This window comes from Pinus tabuliformis, chromosome X, assembly GCF_031772625.1.
Source record: "Pinus tabuliformis cultivar Carrire ecotype Pingquan chromosome X, CPIR1, whole genome shotgun sequence".
Lineage (NCBI taxonomy): Eukaryota > Viridiplantae > Streptophyta > Pinopsida > Pinales > Pinaceae > Pinus > Pinus tabuliformis.
In genome coordinates this window covers 1,707,257,605-1,707,274,790 of record NC_142308.1, presented here as the reverse complement: position 1 = coordinate 1,707,274,790, position 17,186 = coordinate 1,707,257,605, and the positions used below count along the sequence as shown (strand labels likewise).

Here is a 17,186-nt window from a genome sequence, read left to right as displayed (position 1 = left end):
TGATGACGTCCCTGGTGCGTTTTCCTCTCGAAAAGTCCTGGAAAGATGCGACTCACGAAGATGAAATGTTTGCAGATGTAACATGAAAACAATAATTTATGTCCCACCGAGAGAACAGCATTGACATAGAACAATTTTTTTCCAAGACTTCCATCCATCATTAGTGAATAAATTAGAGAAAGAACCAAATGCACATGTCAAAATAGTACAATTTTTATGAGAAACACTTTCAAAATTGGAACATGATAAGATGCCAATGAGCCCAGCCTTATGGACTCTATCCTCTAAACCCAAGACTTATGAAATGGTGAAGGATGTGCTAGCATAGGGATATTCTCCAACTTATAGGTATATACTCTAGAAAAGAAAAGTGTGCAGGAGGTGTTATGCTCAACAGAGGTGACAATCCTGCAAAAATAGTGGAGAAACATGAATAATTTAGCCTTTCAACAGGGATCACAGGCCTAGGTTTCGAAAGGAAAATCATGATATGAAACAAGAAAGATTTTTGAGCCAAATTTGGTGAAGAAAGGATAAGAGAAATTTATGAGTTGATGTATTTCTATTGGTTATATTCCAAGTGAATTGGTGTTAATCTACGTTGCCAGGAAACGTGGGTTTGGGGATGGGTGCGGGAACGGGTGCGTCACTCTTTGAAACAGGTTACATTGGTTCTTCAGGGGTATATTATAATTTATATATATTATACATTTTATAAATTATAATATACATGAATTTTGAAATCTTCCAACTTACAACAAGAAAAACAAATCGTTTAAAGACTTGAATATGAACATTCACTGTGAAATTTCAAATTTGATATCAAGTAGAAATGGAAATTTACATATTGAAATGAAGACAATATGTTAATTTTAGGCAACAATGGTATGTTCTATGCTTTAGAGCAATTTTACTGCAATTTCTTTATTAGCCCAATATCAATATCCAGTTTACCAATCACATCAACATGATAGTAAAATGCAGATAGAACATAAACATAAACAGTAGAAGACAAGCCAAGACAAGAGGACACAAGATGTGGCGCTAACCAGGGACAAACCCCAATGTGGGGAAACCTTCAGCAGAGAGAGATAGTACAATTTACAAATTCTGATAATTTATAACAGCAGCAAAAGAGCCCTAACCAGAAAAGTCAACGCTGGTCAACAAGGCAGATTTGACCCTTAAAGATTTGGTCAACTTTAGTCAACTTTGCCTCCAAACAGCAAGATCAGCCCTCAAAACAGACGAATTTTGCCCAGTGAAAGTCTGGTAAAATGGTCAACCTGTGGTCAGCCCTAGCAACAATCAACGCTGGTCAAACAGTCAACGGATTGCCTTGATTTCTGTTCCCAGAAATGCGGCCTGCTAGGACAGAATTCCTCCACCCAAAATCACAGCAGAACAGGTCAACGCTTGGTCAACACAGCCCAAAAACAACCTCTAAAAATTTGGTCAAACCTGGTCAATGCAGAAACAAAATGCCCTTCCTTTCCTTCGCACGTGTGGAGAGAGTTGCTGCCCAGAAATCCGTACCCAAACAATGAGAGAGAGAGATGAATGTGAGTGATGTTCAAATGAGGATGAGGCATCATGTATTTATAGGCTAATGTGGAGGATGAATAGACGTGTTTGTTGGCCGACTTTGACAATTTGTCCATAACATAAATAAATTCATATCTTTATTTGTACATGTCAAAATCAGATGATCTTTAGATCAATCCTACACCTCTCGGAGAGAGGAATCCAAGAAAAATATCAGCTGTCATAAATAAGATGACCCATGTGGAGTTTGGCCCTAGTTGCCAATTTTAACACTCCCTCTCAACTAGGGAGAACTCCATCTGCTAATCCATCTGCCAATCTGTACTATCTCTACCATCAATGCACTGCTCTGCTGAACTATGAAGAAGAAGAAGTGATCGAGAATGTATCATACCATTCTCTACTGACCCGAAGTCAGTCCCAATCAAAAGAGAGTGTCTCATACCACTCTTACTGACCCAAAGTTAGTTCCAATCAAAAGAGAGTGTCTCATACCACTCTTACTAACCCGAAGTTAGTTCCCATTGATCCTAAATCAATATTAGACATCCTAGCATAGGGAGTACAGTAGTACACGATGCGTCCATCGGTAGTACTATGGTCCCTATCCTCATTTCCCTACTCATTGGCCAGATGAGAGGTACTTCCCATGAGTCCCAGACTGCATGGGTAGGATGTCTCGACAGGAGAAGGATGAACCACTTGTCCTGCTTACATCTCACCAAAGATGAACCACTTGTCCCAGACTGCATGGGTAGGATGTCCCGACAGGAGAAGGATGAACCACTTGTCCTGGGTATCACAGGGGAAGGATGAACCACTCACCCTGTACATAGCAAACCACTAGTGGAAGGCTGAACCACTCACACTATGGTTGCTCACCACTCCAAGTACCCCAAGCCCCTCGGAGCTCCCAGAGCTCAATGTCCATTTCATACAAGACCCTCATAAGAGGGTCTCTCCAGGTCTCCAAGTCATTCTCGGAAGGCCAATAATTTGACCTTCCCTAGGGGCTTTGTCAGAATATCGATGACCTACTCATTAGTCCCAATGTGATGGAGCCTTATTGCTCCTTGTTGTAACATATCCCGGATAAAGTGGTACCTGATATCTATATGCTTGGAGCGATCATGAAACACGAGATTCTCTGATAATCAGATCCCACTCAGGTTTTCGTAGAGGATCACGGTGTTACCTAGCACATGTCCAAACAACTCACTGAAGAGCTTCCTCAACCAGACAGCTTCACAGGAGGCCATACTAGTAGCTATATATTCGGCCTCGACAGTGCTCAAGGCAACCGATTTCTGGTTCTTGCTCATCGAGGATATCGAAGCAGAACCCAAAGAAAAGCAACATCCAGAAGTGCTCTTGCGATCCACCACACTACTAGCCCAATCAACATTAGAATAACCATGCAACCTCACATTTCCGGTAGTGTATCTCAGTCCATGAGTGATTGTGCCCCGAAGTTATCTTAGAAGAATCTTGGCGACAATCCAATGTATATGATGAGGCTCAAACATGTATTGGCTCAATGTGTTAACTGCAAAACATGTCCGAACGAGAGTTCACCAAGAACTTCAATGCTCTTATGAATTGACGATACTCAGAAGCATTTCCTAATTCTGGTCTAGCAGCACTACCACATAACTTCGTAAAGTTAAGTTCCATCGGAGTAGTCATAGGCTTGCAGTCCACCATCCCAAATCTTTCCAATATCTTCACAACATATTTTCCTTGCGAGAGGAAAATTTCACCTAGCTTTTGCCAAACCTCCAACCCTAGGAAATAGTGCATCGGTCCTAGGTCCTTCATCTCAAATTTAGAAGCCAATTCCCTCTTACATTTGTGAATGAGAGGGTTTGCCCCTGTCAGAAAGAGGTCGTCTACATAAAGTACCAGAATGAGAGGTTTATCATTTTCTAGTGAATCCCAGTTTCATCAGATAGCTATCGATCTTCTCATACCAAGTCCGGGGTGCTTGCTTCAATCTATATAGAGCTTTCTTCAACCTGCATACATGAGATTCCCGATCATGAACTTCAAACCCCTTGGGTAGTTCCACATAGACTTCCTCTTTGATTGAACCAAGCAAGAAGGCGGTCTTGACATCCATTTGATGTAGGTTCCATCCTTGCAAGGCAGCAAGGGCTATGATCAAGTAGATGGTGGTGTATTGGCAACAGGTGCAAATATCTCATCTTAATCTATACCTTTCTTTTGAGAGAAGCCTCAAGCAACAAAGCGAGCCTTGAACTTTTATGCACTTCCATCAACTCCATGCTTGATTTTGTAGAGCCACTTAGAGGTGACAATTGATTTGTCCTGGGGTCTAGGGTCCACATCCCAGACAACATTCTTCATAATTGACTCGTATTCTTCATTCGTAGCATCCTTCCATACTTGTTGTTTCACAACTTCTTCGAATGATGAAGGCTCATTTGGAATGATAGTGCTCATGGCGGTCAAATATCCTTGATATCTGTTCGGCTTCTTGCTTTCACGGAAAGCCCCCTTGGTGCAATGTGCCTCTCAGCATCTTCGAGAGTCTCCCTAAGCCATGAGGGTCTCCCTTTGGAGGAGGAGGGCTCATGAGGAGGAGGATCAATAGGATCCATAGGTTCATCAACATTAGGCATCGTATCGTCTTCTTTTTCACCCTGATTTCCCGTGTCAGGTTCATTGCCCTTCCTTAGGATAGGAAGGTTGTTGATCTTCTTGAGGGCCATATCTTCGTTGAAGGTGACATCATGACTTATCTCAACTTCCTTTTGACCAGCCACATAAATTCTATATCCCTTAGAATTTTCACTATAGCCCACAAAGATTCCTTTCTTCCCAGATGCACCCAATTTGCTTCTTTTCTCTTTCGGCACATGAAAATATACGGGGCTTCCAAAAATTCTAAAATGAGAGACATCGGGTTTCTTACCAGTGAACATTTCTTTGGGAGTCTTGGAGTCCAATGCTTGATGAGGGCATCGGTTTTGAACATACACGACGGTATTTGTAGCTTCAGCCCATAGAAACTTCGAAAGGCCTTGATCATGAAGCATGGCACAAACAACTTCTATAATAGAGCGATTCTTCCTTTCAACCACACCGTTCTGCTTGGGAGTGTATGGCGTTGTAGTCTCCAAAGGCCTTTGAGGTCTCAATGGCTTATCGAGTCTACATTCTAGGATAGAGGAAAGTTATTTTAAGTTGGGATGTTAGATTTGATGAGGGAAGGACCCTTAGGAGGTCTCATGAGAAAGAGCCATCAAGGGTAGAGGATCGGGAGCGAGAGCTCCTAAGGATGAACAGGGACCAACAACACCAACAATAAAGACAGTTTATAGATATAGAGGATGAGCTAGATATTCCTTTGAGCTCTACTAGGAGGAGGCTGAGATGGACTGAGCAGACCTTAAGAGATACTGAGGAGCATGTGGAGGCTCCTAGTAGCACCTTCAGGCAAAGCAAACCACAAACTAGATTTTCTAGTTATTTTCCATTGTCGAGCAGCGTCAACAAGTTTGAGACTTCCACCTTTGAGGAGGCTACAAATGAGCGGGTCTGGAGGGATGCCATAGTGGAGTAGTATTGCTCCATCACAAGGAATGATGTATGGGACATAGTGCTGAGACCAAAGGGAAAGTATGTGGTCACTTCTCAATGGATCTACAAGATTAAACATGTAGTTGATGACAATGTCAAGAAGTAAGAAGCGAGGTTCGTGGCGAGAGGGTTCTCTAAGCAAGAGAGAGTGGATCACGAGGAGACATTCACACCTATCACCAAATATGCATCCATTAGAGCAATTATTCCATTGCTTCAGAGATGGGGTGGAGAATACATCAAATGGATTTGAAGATTGCTTTCGTCAAGAGGGTGATTGAGGAAGAGGTGCATATTGGGCAACATTAGGGCTTTGAGGTGCATGGGAGAGAGTCTCATGTATGCAGGTTGAAGAAGGCCCTTTATGGGCTGAAGAAGGCTCCACACGCATGCTACACCAAGATCGATGGATATCTTCTTGGTTTGGGCTTCACCAAGAGTGAGGTAGACTCCAAACTATACTATGTACTTGTTGAGGGTGAGCCGCTCATCTTGGTACTTTATGTGGATGATCTCTTCTTGACAGGATCAGAGAAGCTCATAGGGATGTGCAAGGAGGATCTTGCTTCAGAGTTCAAGATGAAGGACATTGGCTTGATGCACTACTTTTTGGGATTAGAGGTGTGGCAATAACTAAGAGAGATTTTCCTTGGACAGGTCACAGGGCAAGTATGCAGTTGAGATCTTGAGGAGGTTCAAGATGGAGGATTGCAGGCCTATGTCTACACCGATGATCACTAACTTGAAGAAGCTAAGTGCTTCTAAAGGCGAGTTGGTGGATCCCACACTATATAGGCAGTTAATAGGTTCCTTGATGTATCTGGTCAACACTAGGCCGAATATATGTTTTGCTGTGAACACACTCAGCCAGTTCATGGTGGAGCTGAGTTAGGTTCATTTGGTGGCAGTGGAGCATGAGCTGAAGTACACCTACGAGGTATGGTTGAATTGGGACTGGGATATGTCAATGTTGGAGGAGTGGCACTGCAAGGTTACACAAATTTTGATTAGGTGGGGAGTGTTGTGGACAAAAAATCCACGTTTGGATGTTGCTTCAACTTGGGATATACCTTGATCTCGTGGTACAGCAGGAAGCAGGAATAAGTGGTTCAACAAAGGCACAGTACATCGTAGCGAGTATGGGGAGTTGTGAGGCAGTGTGGCTTCACAAGATGGTTGCAGAACTATTTGATCTAGAGATGGGGCCAATGGTGATTCACTGTGATAATCAGAGTTGCATTAAGCTCTTTGAGAATCCCGTGTTTCATGATCGATCCAAGCACATCGAGATTAGATATCATTTCATCGGAGACGAGGTCCAGAGAGGTGCAGTGAGCTTACAATACATTTCCACAGAGGAGCAGGTGGCAGATATTCTCACTAAGCCTCTAGTGAAAGGGAAGTTTGTGAAGTACTAAGATAAGCTGGGGATGATGGAGAATCCCTTCCTTGCTAGGAGGGAGTGTTGAAGCTTGTGGTAGCTTTGGAAGGTCTTCTGCATAGGCTTGGTGTCTTAGCATGTGGAAGATGATTTATTGCCTCTTTAGGTGCTTGCTTGGTGGAGTAAGTGATTTATGTCTTCTTTCCTAAGTCTAACTTAGGAAAATTACGATAATTATTAAGTCATTTTCTAAGGATAAATAATTTAATTATTTAAGTGACTTAGAAATAATCTCAACCATTGATCTCCAAGATCTTCTAGAAGGGAGATTAGGGTTAGGGATTTGGGCTTAATGAAGATTATAAAATAAGTTTAGCAAAGAGGTGAAGATAAAAGAGCACAAGAGAGAGAGAGAGAGGCAGCTAGAAAATTTTTAGGAAAGCGATTTTCTCAAGAAGGAGAGCGGATTCTCTGGAGCGAGAGGCTCAGTTCGACTGAGGAGAAGGAATAAGAATACAGGGATAATTTTGTGGTGTTTCTAGGAGGCCAATTTGCTGAGAATTGGAGAGGCCAAATTGTTGAAGTGAGAAGGAGGCGTAGTTGCTGGGGAGGCCGATTTGTAAGTGCGTAGAGGCCGAGTGAGAGCTAGGCATAGAGCCCAATTTTCTAGTGAGAGGTGGCTGATTTTCTTTAGTTTGAATTTCTTCAGAGGTCGATTTCTAGTTGGCTGATTTTCCTTGGGCTGAATTATTCTAGTGGGGCTGAGTTGCAGGTTCCAGTCACTGTATTTTTCTTTGTAAATTCTCTGTGGGTTGAAACCTTGATTTTCTAGATTAATAAATGACAGAGAATTGTTGTGGGTGAATTATTTCTATTGCAATGTGTGATTGATCTCTTCGATTTATTTCTACTGCATATATTTCTAAATGTTAAAATACTAGTGATTTTATTTTTTGGTAATTTAGGATTTATTTTGTTAATTAAATAAATTGTTGGGAATAAATAATTGCAATGAGAATATAAATCTAGACTGGTATTAGGAGATTTAACATCAACATCCTTGGAGCTAATCCTTATCACATCTCTATATGGCCTTGTAGTTTCTAGCCTTAATTGTTTCATGATTTTCAAAGATTTAATGTTGGTGGATGGCCCTGAATCAAGCATGCAATTCTGGAGCAAGAAACCATTGGATTTCAAGGGTTATGAAAATTGGGGGATGCCCACCATCGAACTTTTGTGTGTATAAAATAGTAAGAGGGTTAGTCTCATCCACATAAGGCTTTTCATGGTTTTGTTGGGGAAGTGATTGCCCAATTTGCTTATCTTCTTCAATCTTGTTAACTTCAGTTGCGATGGCTTTATAATTTTTCATCACAATAGGCATCCATTTACCAAACATGCTTAAAACATTTTTACTGAAATCTATTGGGGATACACAATCTATCTTTGGTTCATTATGTTCTTGTCTCATGAGGTCATATACTTGGATAACACTGTCTTGGGCTTGTAAGGTTGTTGTAGGTTCTTTGTTCTTAATGCAGTACACTATTTGCCCTTTGAATGCCTGAAGGTATGATGAGAGAACTAACTCATTGAGGGGTTTTAACTTTTAGGGTATTATAGCTGTTAAATGATTAAACCTTTGGTTAAATTCTCTAATAGTCTCAGGTCCATTTTTCTTGACAAGGAGAAAGCCTTTGTATAGGTCCACATTGTTCCTTTCTTCAATCCATCTAAATGCGAAAGCATTTGAAAGGAAGAGCTGATGGAGGTCCATCATCCTGAGTGTATAGATGTATGGAGGGAGTAGTCGTGGAGGTGTGATTTACCACTTTCCTCGACTTGCTTTTTCCACCTCTTTAGTGTGCTTTTTACCTCTTTTCAATAATGCTTTTATTAGGAGCTTAGCTTAGGTGTTCAAGCTTTCTTTTAATGATATAACATTTATTTAACCCTCAATGATGAGTCAACTTCTCTTTTTTTAGGGTTGGGATATAGAAGGGTTCCTTTATTATGTGATGGAGCACCGAGTGCTCAGCAACCGAGTGATGGCTAATGAGTGGGGTAGAGCTCATGCTACGCTTCTGCACACACGCTCATTATTGCTCCGACCATCTTTTGCATTTTGACCTTTCTTTTTCTTTCATTGTGGCCATTTTATGCTTTTATCTTTCTTTTAGCTGCATCAACCTCCAGGGTAAAGCTTTCCAGCCTGGACTCAAGGATGTGGTGCCAATCCTAATGAACCAATGTAATGAACCAATTACAACAAACCCAAAGGATGGACATGAAATCATGGGAATGATGAAAAGTGGTAAGTATGGACTAGTTGTGGACTCACTACTTCAATCCAAGTTACCCAAGTAGTGCCCCCTCCTATAACTCTAAGGCCTTGAAGGAGGTCCCATTGGCCTAGGGTCAAAGAGTAACCCCCCTAGTAATGTGAGAGAACAAGCTTACAGTCAAGATCGGTCAATCACCTAGAGAAAAACTACAGGTGTATAAATGGTGCAAATGGCAGAGGAATGTGGCATATCATCATATTTTGAGCAAATGTAGCTCTCTTGGCTCATTGGCTATCTAAAGTGGGAGAAATTTTTTCTCCTATGGGTTCACACACTTTGGGTGAGTAGTAGTTCCAACAATGTTAAGATGAAACTAGAGTCACGTCAACCTTCTTCATGGTAGTTGAGTCAAAAAGGAATATGCAGATAATTCATATTTAGATGATGTAGATGATATGGATGTTTCATATGATTGTGAATTGAATTTATCTTTCTAACTTTGAGCCAACTTCCTTTGAAAAAGTTGCTTGCAATGATGAGTGGAAAGAAGCCATGTAGGATTATGATTCTCTCATCAGGAATGGGACATGGAAGTTAGTGGACCCTCCATTCAGAATCAGAGCAATTGGTTGCAAGTGGGTCTTCAAGAACTAATATAAATTAGATGCTCACGAAACAAGCATGAAGCAAGGGTTGTGGCAAAAGGATTTGCATAGAAAGAAGGCATTGATTATGAGGAGACTATTGCCCCCATAACTAAATGGGGCAAGCCTGAAGGTTTTTATGTGAAGGGACAAGAATATTAACTGAGCATCTTTTGAAATTGAATTTCAAGCACTGTAATCTTGATGATGCAACTCTATTTGTCAAGAATATTGGAAAGAAACTGTTGTCTATTTTGTGGTGTGTGTAGATGATTTGTTGTTAATAGGGAACAATGAAAGCTATATTGCATTGATGAAGAAAGTATTGAAGAAAGGTTTTGATATGTCAGTCTTGGGACGTATTCATTTCTTCCTAGGCATTGAAGTGACTCAAAGTTTGTAGTACATATTCATCTCCCAAAATAAGTACGTTGGAGAATAATTGAACGAGTTTGCAATGGAAAAGTGTATGCCTCTCTCCTACTCTAGTGGAATAGAATCTGGATTTCACATCAAAAAGAAGGGAATGAATTTGATGAGGCAACTAAGTGTAGGTAACTTGTGGGAACTCTGATCTACCTTGCCACCACCAAATCAAATATGTCATTTGTTGTTGGGATCCTTTCCAGGTTCATGCAAATATCTCGTGAAAGACCCAAAAAAGGTTTGGGCTAAATCCTCGCTCCCCAGTGACCCTCAACAAGTGCGAATTGCCCAATATAACTAGAAAACACCCCTCAGTATTAATACAACTGAATTAAGTACAAATCCACCACGGAAAATTTCTCCTAACTCTGGCTAAATTCTCTTCCGGAACTCCCCTCTTTCTCCTAGCCTGGACTACCCTTTTTCCCTCTTACGTCTACCCCTCCGCGACCTCTCTTCAGAAACTCGTGCGCACTGACTACTGGGAAGAAATTTGCCCCCCAAAACTCCCTTCACTTTAGCTCCCAAGAATGCTCCAAAACCACCCTCCAAAGGAAAGGAATCTCCTAACAAAATCCTGATCCAAAGCACCCACTAAATTGGTTCCAATAAGCTCCACGAATTCTGCTTCTACGCCCTTGGTAGTACACACCAGCTAAAGTGTGCTCTGCAATTAAGCTCCTGGAAAAGTCTTGAATGGACCCCTCTAGGGTGACACTCGGAGTTCACTGAAGGTAGAGTGGAATTCTGGCATGGGAAATTCTTGTGCTAAACAACACGAGTTGTCTTGGCTTAGCAACTCAAGAGAACTAGTGATTAAAGTTAAAATGATCCAAGATGTCCAAATGAAAGCCTCCTTGCTCTATTTATAATTGTTGGCTTCTCTCACCCTTGGTGGCCCCCACTCTCCACTAGTTCACTGCCTTTCCTGTTTTCTCTCTCTTGCTCCATAAGTGCGCATTCCCTTTCTCTCTCTCTCTCGTGGTCCCCACCCACCAATGAGCTGTAATATTGCCTTTTCACCTAAGCTCGTGAAGTCGAAATCATCTCCAAAACTTGAACTACAAAATTGTGTTATGTCAAGCACCTCCCCAATAAACTCCTCATCTCATCATCTTGGTCAACACATAAAATCTGTCGAGGTGACTCTGCCTCTCCCTCTCCAATGTGCAGAGGCAACCTACTAGTGCTACAAGCCCCATCTATGTATGTCTGAAGAGGGCTGCTTCGACGCTCCAATGTGTACTCTAGCTGTACCATTAGGGAATCCAACCATTCCCCAATGCGACTCAGCTTGGCCGCTGACTTGGCACAAACCGCTCTCATGTCCTCCAGCTCCTCTTTCTACTGCAGAATGGCCTCTCGTACTGTCGTGGCCTTCTTTTTCAATGCTAGAAGGCCAACCCGAAACTAACGTAACTGCTATGGGCGGATATCATCTGTAAATTCAATCACAACTTTGGACCCTTCTGTGTCTTCTGGCACCTTGTTAACGACAGATATGTCACCAGGAACCTCATCAATCTGCCGTGGGCGATCGTTGTCTGAAAACTCATTCACAACGTTGGGTACCTCATCAATTGTCGGCAAGTCATCCATGGGTGGCACCTCCTCAATAGATGGCCCTCTGAGTGTATGCTCTACTCTCTCCACTAAGGTGTCAACCGGAGCTAGCAAGGGGATCTCCAACAAGGGTGACTCCCGCATCTCACTGGGTATATCTACATGCTCCTCACACTCCTGCGTGTCCTCTGCCTCATGCTCAACCTCCTCCTCAAGCTCCTGATATCTAAAGTAGGTCTCCACTAGTAGAAGCGCCCCTTGGTCTCACCCTCTAATTGCCCTTGTCCCGTGCACTCCTTTTGAGGAGGTCTGGTGCTCTGATTCTGTCGACTTTCCCCACATGGTGTAAATGGTGCACCCCCATTGCCTGCACACTTGTAGTGTCTCTGCTGTAAGGATGAGGATGGATCTGGTCCGTCACCTTCCTCAACTATGCCAACCTCATCGTTCCAACTGATTCCACCCCAGAATTCCCACATATTGATTCTTCCTTGAGTCATGGGTTTGTCTATGGCTCCACCAATTACTATGCATGCATGCCCAATACCTTCATGATCTTGCTAGCTTCTTCACAACTGGCCAAGATCATGCTCTGATACCACTTAAATATTAAGTGAATAACAGAGATATGCACTATAACAACTAGGAAATTCAACACATACACAGAAAGCAAAACACAAGAGGAAATGCACCAGAACTCTGAGCCATTTTATTTATTTATGAGCAAAATGGAGTACAAATGAGTATGGAAAGAGGAACTTGGACTTGCTACAACAAGATATGCAAAACCTAGCTTGGAATTGTGTTGCCCAAGTGCTGGAATGACTCCACTAAAAACCTTTGCGCTGGCCCAAAAAAATTCTGCCATTGCTTCTGTAGGCGCATTGAGATTTCGGCCCTCAAATCTACTCAAAAAATTCTGCAGAATTACATGTAGGCTCTCCACACCAGACCCAAGTGGTGGAAATGGTCCTAGGGTGAACCTTGTCCTCCAACAATTTTTACTGCTGGCTGCTGAATGGAACTTGCAATTTTGACCTTAGAAGTGCTAAAAAAATTCTGCAAAATTAATCCTAGCCTCCTCCCACCAAACCCACAAAAACCGAGAAAGGGTTTGGGCTAAATCCGCTTCTCCCCGGTGACCCTTAACAAGTGCGAATTGCCCAATATAACCAGAAAACGCCCCAGTATAAATACCAGTGTTTTACGAAACGGCCGTACCGAAACGGAAACGGCCGTTTCGTTCCGTTTCATAAAAAAATTTGCTGACCCGGCCTTTGACCCGGCTCGGCTGGCCGAGTCAGCTATGACTCGGCCGAGTCAGCCAATGACTCGGCCGGGTCATAGCTGACCCGGTCAACCCGGCCGGGTCACGTCAAAAAACGGCCGTTTCGTTCAAGTTCAGAAAATATATTTTTGCCTAGAGGGATCTTTGGGACTTTGAGGCTAGATCATGGAATAATTCCAGACCTTTTAGCACGACAGAAGGCCCTCCTTTCTTCAGACAAGCTAGTTACATAGGATATTGTTGAGTTGAATCCTCCTGAGGACTTGTTTAAACTGAACATTGTTACACAGGGCCCATTGTGGAGAGACTGGGGATGGTTGTTTGGTAGGAAAATTCAGCAGTGTGACTCCAAGAAACTCTACTTCCTGTTACATAAAAAACATGTCTTTTCTTCTATGCTTAATGCTTGTTTGAATTCTTCAGATCCCGAGGACAGGTGGATTCACAGATTGCATACCGTTTGTCTTATCAGTTGCAGGTCTTTATCTGGCTAGTCATTTATCAGGGGCTGCCATCCAAGGCCCATTTGACGAATAGTGGGCTTAAAAAAGGACTTTCTCTAGTGTCTGGTGAACCAAAGACAGTGAAACACATGGTTTGGGACTGTCACTTTGCTAGACACTATTGGCAGTGCCATATACAGTATCAGCACTGAGCTTTATTCGAAGGGCAGGTGCATTGTAGAGCAGCCCTCTTTGGCGACTGCAGCTATCTAGTGCTCTCTGCCTTTGCGAGCATTTGGAACTACCTCAAAATTACTACATTCTTCACTATCTGTAGGTTAAGGTGGAAATTTGTTTTTGTTGATGTTGTCACTTCAATTCAGTCGTTGTCTTCTAACAAGAGGGAAGAGATATGTATGCAATCGTCGGCTAAAGGTTTTCTTGTTATGAAAGATGCTAAAAATATGGACACTCCAGCATATTCTGATTGTATTTCTGCTCCAGCACTGATTAAGAGTATACACTTATCACATGATATATTATATACAATTCCAGTTTTGTTTTTCTCTTGTAGATACTCAATGTTAGCATAGAATGTATTTGCAATTTAGAAAGAAAAGTGCATGGAGCTTATATAACTTTGAGGTTGGCACTCATAAAACCAATCTAAAACAACAATCTTTTATTTGCCCCAATAAATATTTAATGTATTTTTTACAACGACCGAGTCATTGAAATCGAGCCGGCCGAGTCATTGCCGAGTCCGAGTCCGAGTCCGAGTCGATCCTCGGCCGAGTCCGAATCCGAGTCCGAGTTGTAAAACACTGATAAATACAACTGAATTAAGTGCGAATCCAACACAAGAAATTTCTCCCAACTCTAGCGAAATTCTGCTCCAGAACTCCCCTCTTTCTCCTAGCCTGGACTCCCCTCTTTTCCTCTTGCTTCTACCTGTGCACAACCTCTTCAGAAACTCCTGTGCACTGACTATGTCACTATTGTGAAGAAATTCATCCCCCAAAACTCCCTTCACTTCAGCTCCCAAGAATGCTCCAAAACCGCCCTCCAAAGAAAAGGAATCTCCCGACAAAATCCTGATCCAAAGCACCCACTAAATTGGTTCTAATAAGTTGCACGAATTCTGCTTCTATGCTCTTGGTAGTACGCACCAGCTGAAGTGTGCTCTGCAGTTAAGCTCCTGGAAAAGTCTTGACTGGACTCCTCTCTGCTCTCCTAGGGTGACACTCGGAGTTCACCGAAGGTAGAGTGGAATTCCCGTATGGGAAATTTTTGTGCTAAACAACACGAGTTGTCTTCGCTTCTCTCTCCCTTGGTGGCCCCCACTATCCAGTAGTTGACCCCCTTTCTTTTTTCTCTCTCTTGCTCCACAAGTGCGCATTTCCTTTCCCTCTCTCTTGTGGCCCCCAACCACCAATGAGTTGCAATCTTGCGTTTTCACCTAAGCTCCTCAAGCTGAAATCATCTCCAAAACTCGAACTACAAAATTTTACTATGTCGAGCACCTCCCCAATAAACTCTGTTAATCTCCTCAAATGAAAAATCAAAACTGGGGATATTACACTCTCTCTTGGGCACACATGTGATTGACTTACGCAGAATATGGGTTGGTTTTTGGTTCTGTTCGATTCCTTGCTTTCATTTTTGTATTTCAACAAAAATCACGACTATAAAAAATAGATAAATTTTTTAGGGCTCCAGACATGTTTCTACTAAGATTTTGGTTGCAGCATTTTGCTTCTTGTTTGTATATTATAGGGATAGAAAAATGTTTTAGTATTTCTTCTTCACTTTTTGGGTAATAATTTTATTATGGTGAAAAATCTATTACATTTTTTATGGTTTGATTCTTAGAATGTGCAAATGTATATTGCTTTTTAAATTTTGTAATATATATAAAACTAAAAAAATTACTAAACAATGCTTGGGTTTTGTTTTCTGCACATGCAGCAAGCATTAATGGGCAGCAAATCTGATGAGGAACAATTGTTTTCGCCAACTTCATCGGGTTGGAACGACGAGGCTTATAATGATCTTGAGCTCTGCCTAAGAAACCTCAAGGTATCATTGATAATTCTAATTGAGGCTGATTTCTTTGTTTAGGAGGATGTTATGTATGGAGGTAAAGGCAAGTATTTAGCTTATGCATGATGCAGATAGAATCTCACTAATATGACAATTGAAAATCTCTGTGCCTTCGTGAAATCTAAGTCTGATTATTCTGTTTGTTTTGATTGATGTACTGCCCTGTTTATCAGAAGGCTTATAATGAGCTTGAGCTTTGCCTACAAAATCTTAGAGAACTTATGGATAATTATGTTTGAAGCTGATATATTTGTGGTTAAGAGCATGCTTTGTGCGAAGGTAAAGCCATGCATTTAGTTTATAAATGATGAAAATAATATTTTATTAACTTTACACTTGACCACCAGAATGACTTTGTGGAATCTGATGCCTGAATATTTTTCTTCAAATGATTTATTTGCTGCCTTGTTAATTAATTTTTACTAATGAAATGGAAATAAATCTAAGTTGCACGAAACGGGGAAACGGGTACGAGTTTCTGAAACGGGAAGCGATACGAAACGCGACCTCCCCAAATTTTGGAAACGGGGAAATGCGAATATATATATATATATATATATTGAAAATATTTAAATATATATATATATATATATATATATATGTGCAATCATAAAGCATAAATGATACATTATAATTTATTACACTTAAACATTAAGATTTAATTTACATCACATTTACTCATGAATGATCACATAATGAAAATAAAAATATCGGAATATCCAAAAGCAACGTTTATTATATATCCAAATCTCAAAATCAGCCTTTATTTATATTAATGTATGAGGCTGCAAGTACAATAAAGATTATAAGGTTGCAAGAGAGAGATCCAAATCAAGATTTTCTGCATCCACATCCCATTCTTTAGAAGGACCACTGTTGTATTGGGAGTCTCCTCCTACATAGTCGAACGACCTTAGTGCTCTTGATTAAATACACGTTTCATACCCTAGTACCCTACATGATCTTGATTATTGGGAGTTTCCCCTGGATAGAGGGCTTGATTCTCTTGATTAAATACAAGTTCCATACCTTAGTACATGATAAAATCCAATGGAAACATTGCAATCCCCCCAATCCTGAAATCCTGAAAAACAAATAAGTCTGCTGGATTTTGAGTGAGATCTAAAATTCTACTTTCTCCATATGAAATCCAATGAGGGCGAAACCACTCTCAAACATTCTGAGTCATTTCATGGTAATGTTAAAAATTTAAGTAAAATGATGAAAATGGAAAATAAAGGAGAATATCACTTTTACTTTAAGAATTTAACATTACCATGAACTGCATATGCCTCAAACTTCCTAATGAACTACAATTCACTTTTATAACTTTAGACACACATCTAGAAATCACTAACATACCCTAAAAGTAAATTAAAAAAAAAAATTAAAAAAACACAAGTTAATGAGGAAACGTGGGTCGTACGGCCCTGAAACGCGTTTCCGGCCGTACTGGCCACGTTTCCGTTTCGGAAAACGTGGCAGTACGGCCGGAAACGCGTTTCACGCCCGTACCAAACGTGTTTCCGCGTTTCGTACCCGTTTCCGTACGGAAACGGACCTCTATGCCACGTTTCCTGCAACATAGAAATAAATTATATTAATGCCTACTCATGACCAAAATAGGTCAACGGAATATGAAAGTACAACCTGCCAAACGTGCAGTAGGTGGAGTGCAAAACTCATCTGCCATTAGTACAAAGGAAACCCTAGCTAGAAGAACAAGAAGTAAAGACCTACTTATTATAGGGAGCCAACTGCCAATGCAATCTCCAAGTAGAAGAAGAATAGATTGTAAGTAAAAAGAACAATAGTTGCTATTGCCCTTGGAATAAGATAAGATAAGATAATTTTATTAATGTCCGACAAATGACCAAAGAAGTAGGTCAATGGAACTGATAA

General features: G+C 41.2%; 1 protein-coding gene across 5 annotated transcripts in view; it reads left to right on the top strand.

Moving 5' to 3' along the window:
* LOC149146562 (protein TRANSPARENT TESTA 9-like) overlaps positions 1-17,186 on the top strand; it is a 201,869-nt gene that overhangs the window by 90,008 nt on the left and 94,675 nt on the right. For all 5 annotated transcript variants that reach the window (XM_089449352.1, XM_089449350.1, XM_089449353.1 and 2 more), the window contains exon 13: positions 15,150-15,260. In XM_089449352.1, the coding sequence (XP_089305478.1) occupies positions 15,150-15,260 (111 nt within the window). The remainder of the gene's footprint in view (positions 1-15,149; positions 15,261-17,186) is intronic.